At 53.2% G+C, this 21,626-nt stretch overlaps 3 protein-coding genes across 8 annotated transcripts in view; 2 read left to right on the top strand and 1 right to left on the bottom strand.

Moving 5' to 3' along the window:
* Positions 1-13,739, top strand: part of LOC105497830 (lemur tyrosine kinase 2) — a 109,876-nt gene extending 96,137 nt beyond the window's left edge. For all 3 annotated transcript variants that reach the window (XM_011769253.2, XM_011769264.2, XM_011769273.3), the window contains 3 exons: positions 7,696-7,828; positions 8,063-8,305; positions 9,584-13,739. In XM_011769253.2, the coding sequence (XP_011767555.2) occupies positions 7,696-7,828; positions 8,063-8,305; positions 9,584-9,612 (405 nt within the window). In that variant the 3' untranslated portion in view covers positions 9,613-13,739. The remainder of the gene's footprint in view (positions 1-7,695; positions 7,829-8,062; positions 8,306-9,583) is intronic.
* Positions 13,740-15,442: 1,703 nt separating this feature from the next.
* On the top strand, positions 15,443-19,487 carry LOC105497817 (basic helix-loop-helix family member a15). Its single transcript, XM_011769223.2, has 2 exons — positions 15,443-15,564; positions 16,287-19,487. The coding sequence occupies exon 2, from the start codon at positions 16,341-16,343 to the stop codon at positions 16,914-16,916; it is 576 nt and encodes a 191-aa protein (XP_011767525.1). The 5' UTR covers positions 15,443-15,564; positions 16,287-16,340; the 3' UTR covers positions 16,917-19,487.
* Positions 19,488-19,560: 73 nt separating this feature from the next.
* Positions 19,561-21,626, bottom strand: part of LOC105497799 (tectonin beta-propeller repeat containing 1) — a 41,809-nt gene continuing 39,743 nt past the window's right edge. For all 4 annotated transcript variants that reach the window (XM_011769175.3, XM_011769184.3, XM_011769208.2 and 1 more), the window contains one exon: positions 19,561-21,548. In XM_011769175.3, coding sequence (XP_011767477.2) covers positions 21,435-21,548 — 114 coding nt within the window. In that variant the 3' untranslated portion in view covers positions 19,561-21,434. The remainder of the gene's footprint in view (positions 21,549-21,626) is intronic.

The raw sequence follows: 21,626 nt of genomic DNA, 5'->3' as shown, positions 1-21,626 counted from the left end.
GTTCTGGGAACCCAGACCTTGGTCTCAGCCCCTGCGTGGCACCATCCCTCATGGGTCCATGGCTATGGCAGATCTGGGCACTGTTCCACCTCCTCCCCCGGGAGCTGCGTCTGTTGAATGTCACTTTATGCCTTGTTCCTCTGTGTTCTGTTCACTTTGGTTTTTATGATGTTTCTTTAAAAATCATTAAATCACCCGCATTTGAGCTATAGCATATACTGTGGGGAGGTGGATGTTTAAAAAATGAAAAGTAAGGCTGGGTGCAGTGGCTCATGCCTGTAATGCCAGCACTTTGGGAGACCAGGGTGGGTGGATCACCTGACATCGGGAATTCAAGACCAGCCTGGGCGACGTGGTGAAACCCCATCTCTATTAAAAATAACAAAAATTAGCCAGTCACGGTAGGCAAGACTGCAGTCCCAGCTGCTTGGGAGGCTGAGGCATGAGAATTGCTTGAACCTGGGAGGCAGAGGTTGCAGTGAGCCGGGATTGTACCACTGCACTCCAGCCTAGGTGACAGAGCGAGACCTTGTCTCAAAAAAAAAAAAAAAAAAAAAAAAGAAAAGTAGCCTCCTGAGCTCAGCCTGACCTCTTGAGCCTGAATCTGTGAGAGGGGCCAAGAGGCCGCCTTTCTCTTTTCATTCCCCAGGTGGTTCCTAGGCAGATCTCGAACTCAGGAGCCTCTGAGCTCAGGGAGCCTGGGAAAACAAGCTGCCGTTTTCTAGTAAGAGTGGAAGGGAGAAGGGATCACCTGGCCCCTAGGGTTTGTGTTTTGTTTTCAATGCATCCACATAGCCCTTTCTTCCCCATCTCTGTGAACTGGGATTATCGCTGCATTTCTCCGTGGATGGGGTAATCTATAGGTGGGATGGAACTGTCAACTGTGCTCGGTGAGCAGTGCGGGTAGGAGCTAGGGAGCACGCTGTCCCCACTTCCTAAAAGCCTGGGGGTAGCTGGAGTAGTGAGAGGGACGTGGCCCCAGTGGAAGCAGCGTGCGGAGAAAGCTCCCTGGGGCCGCAGAGCGTGGGCCTCTTGCACAAGTCTGTGGAGGATGTTAAGTTTTTCTGGCTTTAGAAGACAGAGCAGAATTGCAAAAGATGAAGACTTGTGACAAGGGCACACTAGTTACGGGATGGAAGGTACAGAGATCAAATACTAGACATGCTTAATGGACGCGAGGCTTTGACAAGGAAGTTAGTGTCAGAGAGAGTCGGAAGGTGGGTCAGGGCCAGAAGAAAATGAGGAAAATCTTTCTGATGATCTGAAATTTGTTTGCTTATGCGTCTCTTGCAGCGTGCCTTGAAGCGACAGCCACCAAGCGTTCAGGCTGAGGATTGAGGGTTTCCTCCCGCTCCTGCTTTCGTTCTTAATGAGCTGGTTTTGAAGTTGTATCGTTTTTAAGCTGTTGAAGTACCTGCTCCAGAGTTTTAACTGAGTGTTCATGGGATTGGGCAGCATTGTTTCTTGGTTTATCACTATTTGTTAGTTCAGCAAATACTTAACCAGCGCTTACTGTGTAAAGTAGTAAAGGCTGGTGAACAGTCTGTGGGTGCCGGCATTGAGTTATTATTCTACATTGAGTCTTCTTTTGCTTCCCCATGTGGGGGTGTTTGTCACTATCTTCATGGAGAGGACCCTGAGGCTCAGAGTAGGTAGACTTTGCACAGGGTCTGGCCCCAGTGAGTAGCAGTGCTAGGGCTTGACTCGAGTCTCCTGGACTGAGCACCGAGCTTTTCACCGCTGAGCCCTGCCGCCTCTTGCATGCACCTTTAAAATCTACAGCCTGGCATCGCGTTCAGCTGTTGGCGCTTGCGATGTCTTTCCTCAGTTGCACAGTGTTCTTGAGACAAAAGTAGCGGGTAATGATGCTTACTTGCAATTAGCGCGACAGAGTTCCCTCCAGCCTCATCAGTCATACTGTAAACAAGCCCTGAAGACCGGGCACAGTAGCTCACTCCCATCATCGTAACATTTTGAGAGGCTGAGGCAGGAGGGTTGCTTAAGGCCAGGAGGTGAGACTGGTCTAGGCAGCATAAGAAGAACCCATTTTTTAAAAATTGGCCAGGTGTGGTGGCACGCACCTGTAGTCCCACCTACTCAGGAGACTGAGGCCGGAGGGTTGCTGAAACCAGGAGTTGGAGAGTGCAGTGAGCTATGATTGCATCACTGCACTCCAGCCTGGGCGGCAGAGTGAGAGCCTGTCTGCGAGGCTCCCGCTCTCCACCTTTGAGGAGTAACATTCGTGGGCTCCACCTAGGTTTTCTTGGTCGGTTTGTGTTTTGTTTGTTTGCTGGCACTGTCTTTGGTTTTGTTATCAGTAATTAATGGCGGTCTCATAAAATGAGTTGGGAAGTATTTCCTTCTCTGATAGTGTTTGGAGGAGATTATGTAGATTTGTTGATGTTGATCTTTCCAAAAATTTGCTTTTGTTTTCATGGATTTTTTTTTCTTTTCTATTTCATTGGTTTCTGCTTTGTCTTTATTATTTCCTTCCTTCTCCTTGCTTTGAATTTATTTTACTTTTTCTAGACTCTTAAGGGAAAAGCTTAGGATTCAAGTCCTTACTTCTTTTCCCTTTTTTTTTTTTTTTTTTTTGAGACGAAGTCTCACTCTGTCGCCAGGCTGGAAGGCAGTGGTGTGATCTCGGCTCACTGCAACCTCTGCCTCCCAGGCTGAAGGGATTCTCCTGCCTCAGCCTCCGGAAGTAGCTGGGACCACAGGCACCCACCACTATGCCTGGCTAATTTTTGTATTTTGTGTTTCGTCATGTTGCCCAGGCTGGTCTCAAATTCCTGAGCTCAGGTGAATCTGCCTGCCTTGGCTTCCTGAAGTGCTGGGATTACAGACATGAGCCACTGCACCCGGCCTCTTCTTTTCTAATAATTTAATGCTATAAATTTCCCTTTATGTACTACTGTAGCTGCACCCAGCCAATTTTAATGTGTGAATTTTTGTTTTCATTCAGATCAAAAAGTTTTTTGTAAGACTTCCTCTTGGGAGCATAGATGAATAATACAGTTTAATATATTGTTAATAATTACTAATAATCGGTTAATATATTGTTGAATAAGTATATTGTTTAATTTCTGAGAGTTGGAGATTTTATCGTATCTTTTCATTATTAAGTTTCAGTCTAATTCAATTATGGGCAGAGAACATATTTAATATGGTTTCAATGCTTTTAAATTTGTTAAGGTTTATCTTAGAGCCAGGATGTGGTCTTTCTTGGTGAATTATTCCACATGTACCTGAAAGAGTGTGTGTTTTGGTTTTGGTGAGTGGATTGTTCTATAAATGTCAGAGTTAATTTGTTGATGGTATTAGTTCTTCTCTATCATTGTCAATTTGTCTGCATACTTGAGAGGTGGTTGAAGGCTCCAGCTGTGATTTTAGATTTGTCTGTTTCTCTTTTCATTTCTGTTCATTTTTGCTTCCTGTATTTTGCAGCTCTGTTGGTGCATATACATTTAGAATGATGATATCTTCTTGCTGAATTGACCTTTTTATCCTTTCGTAATGTCCTTCCGTATTCCTTTGTCTTACATTCACAGAGCTGCTCCAGCTTTCTTTTTTCAGAGACAGAGTCTCACTTTGTCACCTAGGCTGGAGTGTAGTGGTATGATCTTGGCTCACTGCAGCCTTGACCTCCTGGGCTCAAGCAGTCCCCCTGCCTCAGCCCTGCAAGTAACTGGGACTGTGGGCACACACCACGAAACACAGATAATTTTTGTATTTTTTGTAGAGATGGGGTTTCACCATGTTGGCCAGGCTGGTCTTGAACTCCTGAGCTCAAGCGATCCACCCGCCTCAGTCTTCGAAAGTGTTGGGATTACAGGTGTGAGCCACTCGCTCCTGGCCACATTGTTTTGGTTAATGTTTGTGTGGTGTATCTTTTGCATCCTTTTACTTTTAATCTACCTGTATCATTATATTTATGAGTTTCTTGTAGATCTTATAATTACGTGGGGTTTTTAAGACTCTTCTGAAAAATCTGCCTTTTAATGGTATGTTTAGATCATTTACATTTAATAAAATTATTTATATTTTGGATTTATGTATACCATTTTATTTGTTCTATTTTTATTTCTATTCCTCTTTTTAATAAATTGAACATTTTTAGTGTTACATTTTAATTTTTCAATTTTTTTTTATACACTGTTCTCTGTGTAGTTTTGGTAGTGGTTGTTCTGGGGGTTACAATGTATGTATTAAACTTCTCACAATCTACTTAGAATCTATATTTGCATATTTCAGATGGAATGTGGAAACCCTTCTGTCACTCTGACCTTTTGCCCTCCGTCCCCATCTTGACATGCTCTTCTGTGTTGCATACATGTACACTGATAACCCCTCAGACATGCAACACATTTGACTTTCTGTCATCAAACACATTCTAAGAAACTCAAGAGGAAATGAATAGTATTTTACAGTTGGCCCTGGAGCAACATGGGTTTGAACTGTGTGGGTGCACTTAAATATGGCTTCTTTTCAACCCCAAACAGATCGAAAACACAGTATTCTCGGGATGTAGAACCTGTGTATAGATACGGAGGGCTGACTTTTGGTATATGTGGGTTCCACAAGGCTAACCGCAGGACTTAGTGTGCACAGGTGTGGCTATGCACGGGCGGTCTTGTCACTGATCTCTATTGAGATCGTTTCTGGGGTTGTCCCTTGGTTTCCAAGAAGTGGTGGTTCCATAATTTGGATACCATAATTAGAGGATGCCCAAGTGCTTTATATAAAATGGCGTCATATTTGCATATAACCTACACACATCCTCCTGCAGACTTTAAGTCATCTCTAGATTACTTGTAATACCTCATACACTGTAAATGCTATGAAGATAGTTGTTATACTGTATTATTTATGTTGTTGTTGTTGTTGTACTGTTATGTCTTATTTGTCTTTTCTGAATGTTTTCTGTCCTCGTTGGTTGACTCTGAGGAGGTGGAACTCTCTGATCTGGAGGGCTTCCTGTCCTTCTGTTGTTTTTCATTATTGATGTTCCAGGTTTCCTTCTGGGACCCTTTCCCTTCTAATTAAAGAAATTTAACTAGCTTTTCTTTTCTCTCTTTTTTATAAAAAAAAATTTTTTTTGTAGGATTCCTTTTATTTTTAAATAAATTATCTTAGTGTTTTTTTCCGTCTAAGACTGTCTTTATTTCACACTCATTCCCGAAGCCTATTTTCTCTGAGCATAGAATTCTGAGTTGATAATTGTTTTCTTTCAGCATTTTAAAAATGTATCACTTCCTTCCACCCTCCACGGTCTCTCATGAGAAATTTGCAGTCACTCAGATCGTTCTCCTAGAAGTACAAGTGGAGCGTCCCTTATCTGAAATGCTTGGGACCAGAAGCATTTTAGATTTCTGGTTTTTTAAGATTTTGGAATATTTGTATTATACTCACCAGTTCAGCATCCTAAATCTGAAAATTTGAAATCACAAGTGCTCCAGTGAGCACTGTGGGCGCCATATCAGTGCTCAAAAGGTTTTGGATTTTGGAGCATTTTGGATTTTTGGTCTTCAGATTTGGGATGCTCGAACTGTAATACATCTTTTATCCCTGGCTGCTTTCAGATCTTTAGCTTTAGCTTTCAGCAGTTTGATTATGGTGCATCTGAGGGTGGACTTCTTTGTGTGTGTGTCTTGTTTTGTTTTGTTTGAGACAGAGTCTTGCTCTGTCACCCAGCTGGAATACAGTGGTGTGATCATAGGTCACTGCACCCTTGAACTCCTGGGCTCCAGTAATCCTCCCTCCTCAGCCTGCTGAGTAGCTGGGGCTACAGGCGTGCACCACCACACCTAGCTAATTTTTAAATTGTTTGTAGAGACAGCATCTCACTATGTTGCCCAGGCTGGTTTTGAACTCCTGGCCTCAATGGATCCTCCTGCTTCAGCCACCCAAAGTGCCAGGATCACAGATGTGAGCCACCAGCCCGGCCTAATTTCTTTGTATTTATCCCATTTTTGTTTTGTTAAACTTCTTAAATCTGTAGTTTTGTATCTTTCACCAAATCTGAGTTTTCAGGCATTATTTTCTTCTAGTACTTTTTCTGCCCCACCTCCTGTCTCCTCTCCTCCTGGGACTTCAGGGTTAGGCCCTGAGGCTCTGGTCCTGTCTCACAGGCTCTGAGATCCTGTCTCACAGGCTCTGAGGTCCTGTCTCACAGGCTCTGAGGTCCTGTCTCACAGGCTCTGAGGCTCTAGTCCTGTCTTCCTCCAGGTTTTTTTTTTTTCTTGCTCTTGTTTGAATTGGGTGATTTCTGTTACTCTGTCTTCAAGGTCCCTGATGATTTCCTTCGTCATCTCCATTCTGCTGTTGAGCCCATCCATTGAGTTGCTAGATTTTGGTTATTGTACTTTTCTCTTCTGAATTTGGCTTTTTGTCATTCTTCTTATCATCTGTTCCTTTGCTAAGATTTTCTCTATTTCTATTCATGGTAAGTGTCTCCCCTTAGCTGTAGGAGCATTTTTATAGTAGTCCCTTTTCAGATAATTCCAACATTGGTGGCACCGTGACACTGGCACTTGTTGATTGTCTTTTCCCAGGGAAATCGAGGTGTTCCTGGTTTTTTGAATGCAAAATAAGTTTAGCTTTTGGACCCTCCTATCATGTTAGGCAGTCTGTGCCGTGTTTAAATGCTGTGAATAATGTTGATATTTTTATCTTAGCAGGCCTTGACCCCGTGGGCGCAGGCCACAAGTTCCAAGTAGCCTTCTGTGGGCTGTGGTTTCAGTGTCAGTTCCCAGTTCCCCTTTCAAAGCCTTCGCTGTGCTGTTTGAACCTGCCCCATGTGTGTGCCCCGCACTCCACCCCGGTCTCCCCTGAGGTTCATTTTCAAAGCTTTGGTGTGTTCAGAGTCAGATCTACCACGCACAGCTCAGGGGTAAGCGCAGGAGCCCCCCAACAGCCTCATAGGGTCACCTTTTTCAGCTCCTCCCTCTTCTGTTATATCCCTGATACTTGCAGTTCTTTGGGCCTCTCCTTTCTGATCCCCTAGCTAGAAATTTGAGGCTTTAGTTACACGATGCACCATACTTCCTGCAACTGCACGCACGTCTGGAGCCAAGCAGTGGGAGGACAGAAGGGGAAAAACCCAGTGAGGGTCCCCTCCCACTCGGGATCACAGTCCTCCAGTGGAGTGGAGGCTTTATGGTCCTCAGGATTATAGACAGCTGTTGCCCCGGGATTGCTTGGGACTGGAGAGCAAGAGAACAGGGAAAAGAAGAAAGCTGGAATTTCCCCCTTCTCTTTCTGAGCATCACAAGACCCCCTTCCTGCTCCGAAGCCAGAACTAAGGGCTTCTCCTGGAGCGCTCTGTCCAGGGTGGTGCCCGCTTTGGATCCCGGGCTGAGCTGAGTCCAGGCAGGGGATTGTGGAGGAGAAGCCGACACACTTGGTGCTGGTGGGTGGCATCTTGAGTGCTGCCGCTCGTCCCCGCCTGCCTGCTGCTCTGCGCTTCTCTGCAGCCTCAGAGAGCTGCTTCGTGCCTCTGCCGAGGTCAGAGCTGCAGGACGAGGGAGAGACAGGGCCTTGTGTCTGTCTGTCCTCCCAGGCCCGGGGCCGCCCTTGTCTTGAGACGCTCACTTCTCAGTCTGTCAGTCCGATGCGCCTGTCAGTGGGGAAGCGGTCACATGGGGTTCCCGTGAGCAGGCCTTTGCTGACGGGAGTTTCTGTTTGGCGTTTCAGGAGACCCCAACCAAAGAGCTGGGGCCCTGTGGAGGAGAGGCGTGCGGCCCTGACCTGAGTGGCCCAGCCCCGGCCTCAGGCTCTCCCTACCTGAGCAGGTGCATCAACTCCGAAAGCTCCACCGACGAAGAAGGTATTTCACGTCATTGACTAGTTTTAAGGGAAACTGAAAAATTGAGTCATGTAAAGGTTTTTTGAGGGTAACTTACCATGTTGCTTTAATGACGCCCCCCTGACATGGGCACAGCACTGCCATCTGCCAGTTGGGCCGGGCTGTCTTCCGACCCGCAGGATGCACCTGCGCAGAGCCTCCCCCTCTGCCTCATCACGCGGTGATAAAGAGTGGGGTTTTGTTTTTTATTTCTAGGTGGCGGCTTTGAGTGGGATGATGACTTCTCCCCAGATCCTTTTATGTCAAAGACAACAAGTAACCTGCTCAGCTCCAAGCCTTCTCTCCAGACATCCAAGTACTTTTCCCCACCACCACCGGCCCGGAGCACGGAGCAGAGCTGGCCGCACTCGGCGCCTTATTCCCGGTTCTCCATCTCTCCCGCCAACATTGCCAGCTTTTCCCTCACACATCTGACTGACTCGGACATCGAGCAGGGCGGTGAGAGGCGCCACGTGCTGGGGGTTGGGGGTGTGGGGTTGGGGGTGGGGTGCTGCAGCTGGGCAGACGGTGGTCTTGCAGGCTTGATAATCTCATGTCTTCTTCACATTTGCTGAGTCGATTACAAACTCGTTTTTTTTAAACTCCCATCATCAGCTGGGTGCAGTGACTTCTGCCTGTAATCCAAGCTACTCAGGAGGCTGAGGTGGGAGGATCAGTTGAGCCTGGGAGTGTGAGACCAGCCTGGGCAACATAGTGAGACCCCATCTCTACAAAAAATAAAAACTAAAAAATTAACCGGGTGTGGTGGTGTGCACCCTCACTTCCAGCTGCTCAGGAAACTGAGGTGGGAGGAATGCTGGAGCCCAGGAGTTCAAGGCTACAATGACCTGTAACTGCACCACTGCCCTCCAGCATGGGTGACAGAGCAAGATCCTGTCTCTAAAATAAATAACACTGCCAGCATCCTGAGCGTGCTCTCGGGGCCATGCCCCTGCCTGTTTGTCGTGGTCACGCTCAGGCTCGTTACTGTCCACCCTGTGGGGCCAGGCCGAGGCAGAGGGGCTCTGGTCCCAGAAACGCCCAGGCTGTGCACCGTCTCCTCTTTTTCTCCTGTGGCTGCATAGTCCCCCTCCACACTCTTCTCCTTTCCCAGAGAGAACCCACTCTTCTGCAGCCTCGTAAGAGCACTTGACCCCTGGCCTTGGGACCAGCCCACACGCCCGCTGGTGCTGCCCCTGGAACGCTGGTTTTGCTACTGAGTCTTGGTCCTGGTGTGGCTCGCAGGCGTAGGGTGGGGTGAATGGGCAGGGGCCGTTTGAAGTGGAGGTATCTGAACATAGGGAGCCTTCTTTCCCTGTCACTAGATTGAAAGATAAAGGTTAATAAGCTCATTTTTTGATTGGAAGTTTACAGATCAAATAATAAATATGGAATACAAAGAGGCTTTGTTTGCATCGGCGCTAGGCTTCATTTGTGACGATTAGATAACACCTGCTACCTGCCAGTGTGTTGGGGCAGATGTGTGGATCCCAGCTGACTACTTCTGCACCCTGACCCTTAGCGCCCAGCTGGCATTTGAGCCTAGCAGATGTGTTGGTGGGAGCGTCGGGCAGCTGCTGCTTCTGAAGGAAAGGACAGGAAGGGCGGCTCAGGCGGTGCTGAGCTCAAAGCACCCGCTTCTGTTCCCGTGGTGCAGCGCACACACCGTCCATGCCATTCTTGTCTGATCATTTTAAAACTCCAGCTTTGTCGTCTCACTTCCTCTCTCCTCAACAGGAAGCAGCGAAGACGGAGAAAAGGACTAGGTGGCTGCCAACGCGCACGCTCGGGTCCGAGGCTGCTCCCCTGGAGCGGCGCCCCTGCGCCCTCAGCCCGAGCAGCGACATCCACTCGCCATTTGCTGATACGAGCTTGGGAGGAAGAATCCAGAGGTGAAGAGGGAGACGGCTCTGAGCTGCGTTCAAGGCGGGGCCCTCGGGAGCCCAGGTGGGGAGCGAGGCTGTGTCCGGGAGCCAGCATCCCTCGGTGCCCCAGGCACCCGCGGCCTCCCAGGCAGTGCTCCCGCGCTGGCCGTCGGGGGAGGCAGGGGCGCAGCCTCCGTGTGCATGCGTGTGTGGAGCTATGCGCGCCGCGTGTGGGCTTTCCACAGGGGCGTCTCTGCGTCCACGCCTGTACATCCCGGCCCACGTGTGGGCACCACAGAGGACACGCGAGGGGAATGGTCACCAGTGAGCCATATTTATTATTTCTAGAGAAATCACGAATTGCTTTCTGTAATTGCACTGTGGATAAATGTTCTGAGAGTCTCCATTGTTGTACAGAATCTTAAATTATTCAAGGAAAATGAGGCAGGTCAAGCTGATGCTATCCACTAGTTTGATTTTTTTTCTGTTTTATAGTTTGTGCTGCATGGTACTTGTAAAGCTTAAATATTTTGAGTGTTCTACTGTGTCTAGGATTGTTGGGATTGTACATATGGTACTCTTTCATAAATGATAAATGATTCTGAATGTTAGTGTTTTATGTTCATATAGGAAATATTTTCAATGAGTCCAAAATACCACTGTTTTGTTGATGGAATCGAATGCATTTTTGTCTCTTCTTGATGAAGCGGCTTCCCTGCAGCAAATGAGGCTTCTCTCTGAGGAGCTGAGAGGTCTTGCGGCTCTCCTTGTCATTCTCCCACCCCACGTCCCACTTTTTAAAGCCCTTTTGGTAAAAACCGGCAGGTTGTGGCCCCAGACCTCAGATGGACCTGGCCTATCCCTGGGGACGTGCTGGGTGGCGGGTCGGGAGAGCTGCACCCCGCACGGGGCCGCCGCACCGCTTCCCTCCGCGCAGCTCTTCTGCCTGGTTTTCGGAGGCCAGGCTCCTGGGAAGCTTCCGTGTTCTCGTCCTTCCTGCAAGAAGCCGGGGAGCTCAGGCAGACACATGTCCGCAGAGCACGCCAGCTGTGGAGGACGGGTTGAGGTGATGATGCGTGCACACGTCAGGTGGCGGGGACTTGAGCTTTAAAAAAACTCCATAGCCGAATCTTCTCCGAGCCGCTCCGTGTCACGTCCAGCTGGGCCTGGCCAGTCTCAGGTTATCTCCGTGGGATGAGATAACACCACATCCTGCGGCTGTGAAGGGGGACAGACAAGGGACGACGGCAGAGCATCAGCAGCTGACACATAGTCCGGATCGGGGACTTGGGTGGTCCTGCGTGGCCCGGGACTCATCTCACGGACCCTCCATTCTGCATTAAGCCCCAGGTTCTCTTCTGGCTTTGAAAGGGCCCGAGTGCTCCCAATGTAGCTTCATCACGTCGGCAGGAGCCCCAGCGGTCATGGGCGACCTCAGGCCTCCCTCCCTGAGTTCTGCTCTGACATAAAAAGTCCCCTGTGGCTGGTGCAGCACAGCCGTGCTGGGGAGGCACCCGTTCCTTCGGGGGTCCTCGGGCCTGCAATCCCCTCACACTCACTCTTCACCCCACATATTTTCCGGTGCTGATACGTTTCCAGACTCCAGTGCAACCTGGGGCACTCTCCAGACCCATGCAGGGGCCGCCTGGGGTACACGGAAGGAAGCTGAGTCCTAGTGGAAAATGCAGGTGGACGTTGCCAGAGTGTGCACAGCAAATGACCTTCATTGCCAGTTGCGCCCCACTCCTCTCATTTTTTATACTAAGCAATAACTTTCCAAAGCAAGAAGTTCAGGATGGAGAGAGTCCCTCCTGTCTAGGCATGGGGTGGACGCGGTGCCCGCCTGGGCTGTGCGGGGAGTACCGCTGGCTCTCGGGATGCGCGAATTTTTTTTTTTTTTTTTTTTGTAATTAACAGGGCATTAGAAGATGGTTTTGCCAAAATTGTCATGACTGAATTCTTGCTGTGGGGACTTCCTGAGTTTTCTCAGTTTTTACATCTAAGATTAGTCTTGGCTGAGGAGAAACGAGACGTGATTATACTACTTTCAATTGCAGGTTTAAGCAGTTCAGATTTAATGACCAAAGTCATGCAGATCCATGGAATCTGTCGTCGTGTTATACAGTGTCAGCCTCGAGTAAATTTATTGACGTTCTGGGGCTGTCAGTTTTACACTAGGATTAAGATTTTGGCTAGGCACAGTGGCTCACGCCTGCAATCCCAGCACATTGGGAGTTTGAGGCGGGCGGATCACTTTGAGCCCAGGAGTTCAAGACTAGCCTGGGCAACATGGCAAAACCACGTCTCTACTAAAAATACAAAAAAAAGAAAAGAAAAAATAAAATACTAGCCAGGCACATAGTGGTGTGCACCTGTAGTCCCAGCTACTTGGGAGGCTGAGGTGGGAGGATGGCTAGAGCCCAGGAGATGGACGTTGCAGTGAGCTGAGACCATGCCATTGTACTGTAGCCTGGGTACAGAGCCAGACCTTGTCTCCAAAAAAAAAAAAAAAAAAAAAAAAAAGATTTTCGTAATTCCCATTTTTATTTATTTTGAGTCACTCATAATTAATTGCCAAAAAAGCATTTTATACATTGAGTTTGGGGGGGTGGTGGATCTTAGTGTGGTGTTGCATGGAGGGGCGAGATTTTATATTTATAATCAACACGTGGGTTAACATGTTTTTTTGAAATCCAAGCAATACACAGGAAACTTAAGTAGAATAAAAATTCCAGCCCATTTTTGAAATGTCAGCATGTGCTGTGTTCAGGTCAGATTTTTGTTGTTTGTTTTGTTATTTTTTAACTAATAAGTTGGTTATCAGTGGTGGGTTTTCAAAACGTACTTGTTCTAATAAGTTGTGCAATTAAATAAATCAGTGGCGTTCTCTGGATGATGTGGGGGAAGGTTAGCATATTTTCTGGCCTTCTATGGGTAGCAACCCAGAATCAATCTGAATGAGACCTATTTTGGTGGAGTTTGTACATTTTAAATCCTATAACAAAAATAATCTAGCTTTCATTTCCTTCCTAGCTAGATGCGAATTTGTCTTTTCAAATGACCCTGTCAATAAGCCAGAAAGGGCAACACAGAAAAAGTGCTCCCCAAATCCCTTCTGAGACTTGGCCCGTGTGTCTGGACGAGAAGCCATTCCCCGTAAGGGTGCAGAAAGCTCGACCAAGCCGAATTGCAAACAGCGTTCGCGCTATTTTTAAATGTACAGGTTCGATCGTTTCTATAGAAATGGGTTTATCTAAGAAAAGTCTTGGTATGTCTTGCTGCTGTAAAAGGCCTTTCGGAACCCCTCCTTTTATTCCTGTTCCCCGTAGGGTGTTTGTAGAGTTAAGGACCTACTGCATGTCTGTCCCCAGGGCCCCGGTGGAAGGAGGGCAGCGCCTGCTCTTCCCCGACTCAGCCCGTCATCTGAAAATTCAGAAGTGAACCAAGGGTTAGACGCCAAAGGTTGGGCTTCTGTTAGAGTGGCTTCAACACGTGAGCCTTATGAGAAGTAGCCTTAAAAAAAGAATGGGTGTACGCAGTGACTTCCGATGGAAATCTCCAAAACAATATTCCTAAGTAGCAATGGGGTTGGCTCAAGTCTTTATTAACAAAGAACATTCTCTTTCATCTATAAAAAAATTCTTAAAGATGCGTCGACAGTATTGAATTACCAGCAGCCTGTGAAGATCAGCTGGACGGGTGTGGACACGTGCTGGTGAAGCACACAGGCTTAGTGGGCTGAGCGGGATCTTGATCGTGGGGCTGGTGTATGGATCCACCGTGGGATTCCGTCTGCAGAGGAGGATGTAGGGGGCCGTCACATCCCCCAGGCCTCCCTGCTGTCTCTTTAACACAGGCAAAAAAGGTCCCCGGCAATATAACAGTCAATGAACTTCCAGTTTAAATTGTGTACATTTTTAAATTGTAAGATTTTTACTGTATATTGATGCATAGTGTGATTCAATAAATTGCTTGTAATTTAAAAACTATTTAATATTCAAAATAAATATAGTTATATATTTATAAAACTCTGTTGCCGCGTTTCTTCTATGTTTTGTCCATGTGCAAGGACCTGGGTGGGTGGCCTGGCCCTGCCCTGCTGGGAGCGCCCACAGCCTGTGCCCGGGGCCCCTGCCCTGGTCCCTTTGGAGCTTGTGTGCCGGGACAGACTTAAACTCCCCACACTCCTGAGGACATAAAGCTTTGTGTCACCACTGGAAAACCAAACCTGTTTAGTGTTCGTGCCCCCTTGAAGCATGTCTATAATCCATGCCTTTGCACTCTCATGAATTTCGGAAGCATTTTCATTTCCAAAGACCTCGATTGGCCCAGCCTCGAATGAGCTCTAGGCCAAGAGAAGAACTAACCTTGGCTCCAAGCCAGCCTTTCTGTGCCCACCCCCTGGCCCCCCACCCCACCCCACCATGGCTCCTCTGAGTCCCCACCCAGAAGTACTGAGACAGAGCAGCGAGACCCATGAGTGTGGAGCTCTGGCCTGCCAGCCAGCGTGACACTCACAGTCACCACACCCCTAGCAGCCCCGAATGGTCCCTCCCTGAGCAAGATGCTGCTTTGGCTGGGCGTGGTGGCTCACGCCTGTAATCCCAGCACTTTGGGAGGCCGAGGCGGGTGGATCACTTGAGGTCAGGAGTTCAAGACCAGCCTGGCCAACGTGGAGAAACCCCGTCTTTACTAAAAATACAAAAATTAACTGGGCGTGGTGGTGCATGCCTGTAATCCCAGCTACTCGGGAGGCTGAGGCAGGAGCATCGCTTGAACCCGGGAGGCGGAGGTTGCCATGAGCCGAGATCATCTCGCTCCACTGCACGCCATCCTGGGCAGCAAGAGCGAAACTCCGTCTTAAAAAAAAAAAGGCGTTCCCGTGGACAGCCTCCGCACCCCCAACTCGGGGTCCGCCCCTAGCCCGTAGGAGCCCCAGGTTCCCCTAAACATCCCGGGCAGCGGGGCGGGGGAGCCCCTGGGAGATGCCGGCGTTTTCGCGGAGCGGCTCGTCCCGGAGTGCTCCTGGGACTTGGGCTCTGTGCTGAGCCTGAACCGGGGCTGCCCCTCCGTCCGGCTGCTCCCAGGGACCTGTTTCCCCATCCGCGGAATGGGCCCGGAGCCCCGCCAGGAGTGGAGAGGCCGGGGAAGGAGGGCCGCGGGAGGCATGGATGCGGGGGTGCTGTGTCGGGGGGAGGGTCGGGGAAAGCGGGTGGGGGGAGGCTGTCTCGGGCACAGATGTGGGCTAGGCGAGTGGGGAAGGTGCGGGTGGAGATTGAGGGGGAGGATGGGGACAAGCAGGTTGTGGGGAGGCTGTCGGGGGACGGGAGTAGGGGAGGTGGGGACGCAGGCTGTCTCGCGAAGGCTGTAGGGGGAGGATGGGGAGAGACGGATGGGGGGAAGCTATCTGGGGGCGGGTAGGGGAGGCTGTAGGAGGAGGAGGGGGAGAGGCGGTGGGGGAGGCTGTCTGGGGGAACGAGGGTGGGGGGCTGTCGGGGGAGGATGGGAGAGGCGGTGGGGGAGGCTGTCTGGGGGGACGAGGGTGGGGGGACTGTAGGGAGAGGATGGGGAGAGGCGGGCGGGGGAGGTTTTCTGTCTTGGGGGCGGGGCGGAAGCTGGGGGCGGGGCTGCGCGGCCACCTGGTCTGGAAGCCCCAGGCGCCGGCCGCCCGCCCGCAGGTGCCGCCACCGCTGCCCGCGCCAGCCCGGGACACCCGGACCTCGGCCCCGCCCCGGCCCCGCCCCCGCCCCGAGGGCTCATTTGCATGCGTCCGCGGCCCCGCCCGGGGCGGCTAAAGCGACGTGTCCTTGTCCCCCGTGGGCAGCCTCGGCGCGTGCGGCCGCGGATCCCCAGGTAACCCGGGAGCTGGGAACTCGGGTGGGGCCACGGGGAGGGAACCCAGGGGCAGGACCTGGCGGCGGGGCTGTGGGGGTTGGGGGGAAACCCGGGTGGGGGACTTCTGGTCTGTCCGGAGCCCCCACGGGGGCCATCCACGTGGTGGGATTGGGGGCTGCCGCCAGGCCCTGGCCATTGCCGACCTCTGACCTCCACGGCTGCCCCATGTCTGCAGCGGTTCTGGCCCCAGTGCTGTCCCTGCACGTGTCACGTCCAGCGGGGCAGGACAGCGAGAGCCTGGTGGCTGGAGTCACTGCCCGCCCACGGGGCGAAGGAGTCAGTGCCGCCTCCGGCAGAGGCGCCCCCTAAGCTAGGGTGGGGGACGCGTCTCAGGGTGGTCTAGGCAAAGTGTCAAAGGTCACCAAGCTCAGGAGGCACTGGGGGGCCGTGAGGGGCGTGAGGCCAGAGGAAGATCTAGGGGTCAGGGTGAGTCGCCCAGGAGGAAGGGGGACGCAGGGACAGGGACAGGTTCCAGAAGTCTGTATGAGGTAAAGCAGGGGCGTGGGGTGGGGTCAGCCCAGGGCTAAGCGTGTGAACAGAAGGATCTCCAGTCGCGGAGCGCCACCCCCTGCCCCTGGTACCATTGTTGTCAGCAAGTAGGAAGCTGCCGGGACGGCACCCCAGAGGGTCCCCTGGCCATGTGGGGGTGACCACAGAGTGTCCTGTGTTCTGGATTTCAGCTCCAAGGGCCTCACCTCCCCGCCGCCACCTCCTGGGACAGCCAGTCCAGGGCCATGAAGACCAAGAACCGGCCCCCGCGGCGCCGGGCCCCGGTGCAGCACACAGAGGTCACCCCTGGGGAGGGGACGCCAGAGGGGTCCCTGCCGAACCCGGGGCCAGAGCCGTCCAAGGGTCTGCGGAGCCGGCCGGCCCGGGCTGCAGCAGGGGCGAGGGGCGAGGGCGGGCGCAGGCGTCCAGGCCCCTCGGGACCCGGTGGCCGTCGTGACAGCAGCATCCAGCGGCGGCTGGAGAGCAACGAGAGGGAGCGGCAGCGGATGCATAAGCTCAATAACGCCTTCCAGGCCCTCCGTGAAGTCATCCCGCACGTGCGCGCCGATAAGAAGCTCTCCAAGATCGAGACACTCACACTGGCCAAGAACTACATCAAATCACTGACGGCCACCATCCTGACCATGTCCAGCAGCCGCCTCCCGGGCCTGGAGGGGCCGGGCCCCAAGCTCTACCAGCACTACCAGCAGCAGCAGCAGCAGCAGGCGGCTGGGGGCACGTTGGGGGCCACCGAGGCCCAGCCCCAGGGCCACCTGCAGAGGTACTCCACCCAGATCCACAGCTTCCGAGAGGGCACCTAACGCCCAGCCCTGGGTGGGGGTGGAAGTGGCCGCGGCTGCCTGGCCTGCTCCTCCCAGCCCCAGTCCCTCCAAGCCGCGAGCCCCAAATGGGCGGGGACACCCCACAAGGACGCGGCCTCAGCGGTTCCATTTTCCCCCGAACATTCAGCCATTTCCCTGGAGCAATTTTTCCTGCCCCACTGGGGACCAGCGAGTGGCCTAGTTGAGGCCGTGGCCCTGGAGAGCGGCGTGAGGCCCAAGCCTTTGGGTAGGGCCCAGGCAGATCTGGATTTTTCATTGAGCCAGGCAGTCTCCTTGAAAAGGAGGAAAAGTTGAAAAACCTCCTTAGCCTTGGCACCAACGATTCTTCACCCTGACTTCCTCCAGGGCAAGGGGAGATCCCAGGAAAAGGGTTACCTGCAGGTTTTCCGAAGCCAAGGCCCTGGCAAGGGACCCCCGCCTCCAACCTTCATTGTAGGGCTACATGGGGCCTGGGCTCAGCATCCGCATTTGGGGTAAACTGAGGCCCGGGACAAGCCTGGCAGAGCCCAAGGCTGCTCAGGGAGTGGGGCCAATCTGAGATGGTTGGAGCTGCAAGAAAATCTAATCAGATGACCTCAAATTCATCCTCAAAGGTTGAATAGTGGGGAGGAGCTGGAGACTCTTCCTCCCTCCTCCCGAGTGGGGGCTCCTGGATGTGGTGACCCCAGGCTGTGCCTGGTTGTGGAGGGTCTGGGGCAGGGTGTGAGGGGTGCTGTGGAGCTGGAGCAGGAGACAGGGCTGGGTGTTGCTGGTGCAGCCCTTCTGGGCATGGGAGAGAAGCCCCAAGGCCCTTTCTTGCCCCCCAAGAGTGGCTCTGAGGCCTCCTGCTCAGCCCCGGCCCGCGCAGGGACCAAGTATGCCCCACTCCAGCCCCCGCCACCGCCGTTACTTATTCTCACTGATGTGGGGTTATCATATAATTGGCACCATGCTGTGTCTGTAGAACATTACGATGTGCTTGGGTCCTGGTCTGAGTTGGCAGCCCGTTGGGTCTCTCTGCCTGGTGGAGCCTTGGGGTGGCAGGTATATCCCTTCCCCCACCCAGGTACTTCATCCTCATGGCTGGGCCTGGCGGCTTGGCACGTCTCTGCCGCCCCAAGCCCAGCTTCCTTCTGCTGGGCGTTCCTGCCCCACTGGCTCTGCCGGACTTGGCCACTTGGCTCTCCCCTCCCTCATGCCTCTGCCCAGAGATGTCCTGAAGGCCCTCAGGGCCAAGCTGGCCCAGGGATGTGGCTGCCACAGCTGAGACCAAGGGCCCTGGTTGGCCCGTCCCCACCAGGTGGCCTTGCCCTCCCCAAGGTGGGGGTCGTGGTGCCAAAGGCTGCATGTACCAGCAGGCTTGGGGTCACGCCTAGCCACGTAAGGACACAGGTACCCTGAGTATCTGGCATTGGCAGCTTCAGGCCTGATTTTCCTGGTCAGGGCCCCTTAAGGTGGCCCGGGCACGTAGGTCTCATTTCGATGAGCCTTTATCAGAGGCCTGGTCTGGTCCTGGCCCTACCGCCCCGGCTGCCCTTCAGCACAGCTCGGGGTGGGGACTCCGGGATGCTGGGTCTGCCCCTTGGGAGGGGGCAGTCTGGAAGGTCAGGGTGGTCCACCACTGTGGGCTGAGATTGGATGCAGGTGGGAGCTTGGGACAGCGAGAGCTCGGGGATCCCCTGCTGTGGGACACCTGCCCAGCGGGGACTCAAGATGACAAAAGACCTCACCAGCGGGGGTACTCAGGTGCTACAAACCTGGCAGCTCTTGTTTCCGGCTGAGCCATGGCCAGAGCAGGGCTCAGTCCGCCCCTGAACTTGCTGAATGGACCGACAAGCTGAGCCCGAAAGCCCAGAAGAGCCTCGGTCCAGGAGACGAAGACTGGACCCGGTGTCTAGCACAGCCCAGGGCTTCCCGGGGGGCAGCAGGAGGGCCTGGGGGTCACCGCCTTCAGGACAACGGCCTCAGTGGCTCTTTCTGCCCTGAACTAGCACCCGCACCTCCTCTGCTTCCTAAAGGGTGACCTGTGCCGAGCAGCCAGTCCTTCTTCCCCTGAGGCCAGAGGGGACACCCTGTGGCCACATCACACAGGATACTCAGTAGCCATAGTCTCGCTTCGGGGTGTCCAGTGTTTCGAGGAGGAGAGGGGACAGGGGCCAGGCCCACTCCCTTGGCCCTCCTCTTGGACCCTAAGGCCAGGCTGGATCCTTTTATCCTGTGGGGAGCCCCTGCCTCGGCCATCGGGCTGAGTTCCCTCAAGTCCCCGCATAAGTGGGTGAGAGACCCACGCGCCGTCCCCCGGGGCTGTGGACGCACCCACCCTTCGGCAGACAGACGCCCTGAGAGCTCCGGAAGCACGATCCCCATCCCCACCCACGGAGAAGCCAGAACCGCGATTGTTGCGTCTGGGAAAACCCAGCCGGAGCCGCACGGCCCGTGCCCCCGCTGTAATTGTGCTGAAAATGATTCTCAAATGACCCAAACTGGCTCTTATTTTTTCTAATGGCCCTCTCAAAGTATTCATGAAATTGATGCTGTGTCATAAAACAAAAAATAAAAGATTTCACGGCAGTGTCTGCTTCAGGCACGCGGGGAACCACACGTTTTAATCAATCAATGTTATCGATAAAAACACCAGGGCATGGACACTCCAGGGGAAATGTTTATTGAGTAAAGCATCTGAGGAAGTGATGCTGGGCAGGTAAACAGTTGGTGCTCAGCAGCGAGAGGACGCGTCGCTCTGCCGTTCTGCAGGGTGACGCCTTCCCCCTACCTCACTGAGAGCCACGTGCAGACACAGCAGGCCACAGCAGAATGCACAGGTCACTGTTGTAGGGGAACAAACCGTAATGCCCAAAGAAAACCTGATAGAGAAATGTAAACAGACAGGACAGGGTGGTTCCAGGTGGCCGCCACCGTCAGGACCTTCCCGTGATTGATCTGAGAGCTTTCCAGCCGGCGGCACTGCGACCCACTTCCAGAAACACCGGAACACCAGGTCTCTCAGATGCCGGCGGGCGGGGCCCCAGGGAGACCTTTCTCAGCATCAGCTTTTGGGTGACAAACCCCATATTGTACAAACACAACGGACCCCCTGCTGACAGTGAGACCAGGACCCTAGGAAGGTCAGGTGATGGCACAGTCATCCCCTCTCCAACCGGGCAGAGCCTGGGGTTGGGCTCTGATGACCTCCCGGGCAAAGTGTCCAGGTGGAGGAAGCAAACCCCCAAATGGGGCACAGAGGGATAAAAAGCAGCTGAGAGGCCGCTGGATGGGTCGGGGCCACTTGGCCGACGCTTTCTGCCTCGCCTGGCCGGGCCGGGCTCTCGCCACAGGATGGAGCGTGACTGTGCGCCCTGCTCCATGTGCAGGATGGGCTGAGGGTCCGTGTGCACACCCCATGGCCACCGCTGACGGACACAGTCCTGCTCCCCGCAGAAGCCTGCAGTCTGCACCCCCTACAGCATGATCTGATCCAAGAAGCCCCTGTCCGCCAGCACGTCTGGGGAAGGGGCCGAAAGGGGGTTGGTGACGGTGACTGCGCACGCGGACACTGCCTCCAGCCACAGGGCAGCCTCTCATCCTCTCCCAGCCTCCTGTCTGGTACCCCGGCCCCCTCAGGGAAGAGAACATCCCATCCAATCCCATCTACTCCAGTGTTATTTCCAATCTGCTGTCTCCTTCCTTCACTTTTTTTTTTTTTTTTTTTTTTGAGATGGAGTCTCACTCTGTCGCCCAGGCTGGAGGGCGTCGGCACGATCTCAGCTCCCTGCAGCCTCCGCCTCCTGGGTTCAAACGATTCTCCTGCCTCAGCCTTCCAAGTAGCTGCGATTACAGGTGCCCGCCACCATGCCCAGCTAATTTTTTTTTTTTTGTATTTTTAGTAGAGATGGGGTTTCACCATGTTGGCCAGTCTGGTCTCAAAACTCTTGACCTCAGGTGATCTGCACACCTCAGCCTCCTAAAGTGCTAGGATTACAGGCGTGAGCCACGGCGCCCAGCCTCCTTCCTTCACTTTTGAAATGAAAGCCTCTTTGCAAGTCCTGCTCTGAGAAATGGTCACTGCATATGGTAAAGAGGCCCTGAGCCCCACAGCCATCTTGCTTGGTCAGGGGTGGCGGGGCCCGGGTGCTGTCTGAGATGCCAGCTCAGGCGGGCTCCATCCTGGGCTCTGCTGCCCCAGGCCCGGTGTTCCTGGAGGGCTCCAGGTTCTGGGTTCTAGTCCTGGAAAGGCAGGAGGGAGAGGGGAAGGGAAGGGTGGGAGGCCCCTCCCACCCCATGCCCCACACCACCAGGGCTCCTTGCAGACGGGGACATGTGCAGGAGTGTCCGTGGAGCTTCACATTTCGGGGCCGTCTCAACCAGTGCCTGTGAAGTGGCCGCAGCCTTGGGGCCAGGTTCCCTCCAGAGTCCACCAGGGCGACATCGCTCTCACAGTACACACTTCAGCACAAGAATGGCTCAGCCTTGATCGCCCAAACCGGGCACCATCACTGCATCTAGGTGCGTGGGGGAGCCTCAGCAGCAGACGGGGCCATGGGCCTCTGGCGGGGCACTTGGCTCCTGCTCCTGGGACGAGCTCCGGGGGGCCCTGGTGGCATTGGCCCGGACAGAGATATGGTCCCAGCCTCCCTGGAAGGAGAGAGCTATGTCACCAGGGGACTCGGGGACTCCAGGATCCTGGAGGGGCTCTGCCTGGGGGCCTCCCTC

The sequence above is a fragment of the Macaca nemestrina genome, chromosome 4 (assembly GCF_043159975.1).
Source record: "Macaca nemestrina isolate mMacNem1 chromosome 4, mMacNem.hap1, whole genome shotgun sequence".
Classification (NCBI taxonomy): domain Eukaryota; kingdom Metazoa; phylum Chordata; class Mammalia; order Primates; family Cercopithecidae; genus Macaca; species Macaca nemestrina.
This window is presented reverse-complemented; position numbering and strand designations above follow the sequence as displayed.

What these genes read in the sequence shown, in the direction of transcription:
- LOC105497817 (XM_011769223.2), top strand. Translation starts at nt 16,341, where the DNA reads ATGAAGACCAAGAACCGGCCCCCGCGGCGCCGGGCCCCGGTGCAGCAC.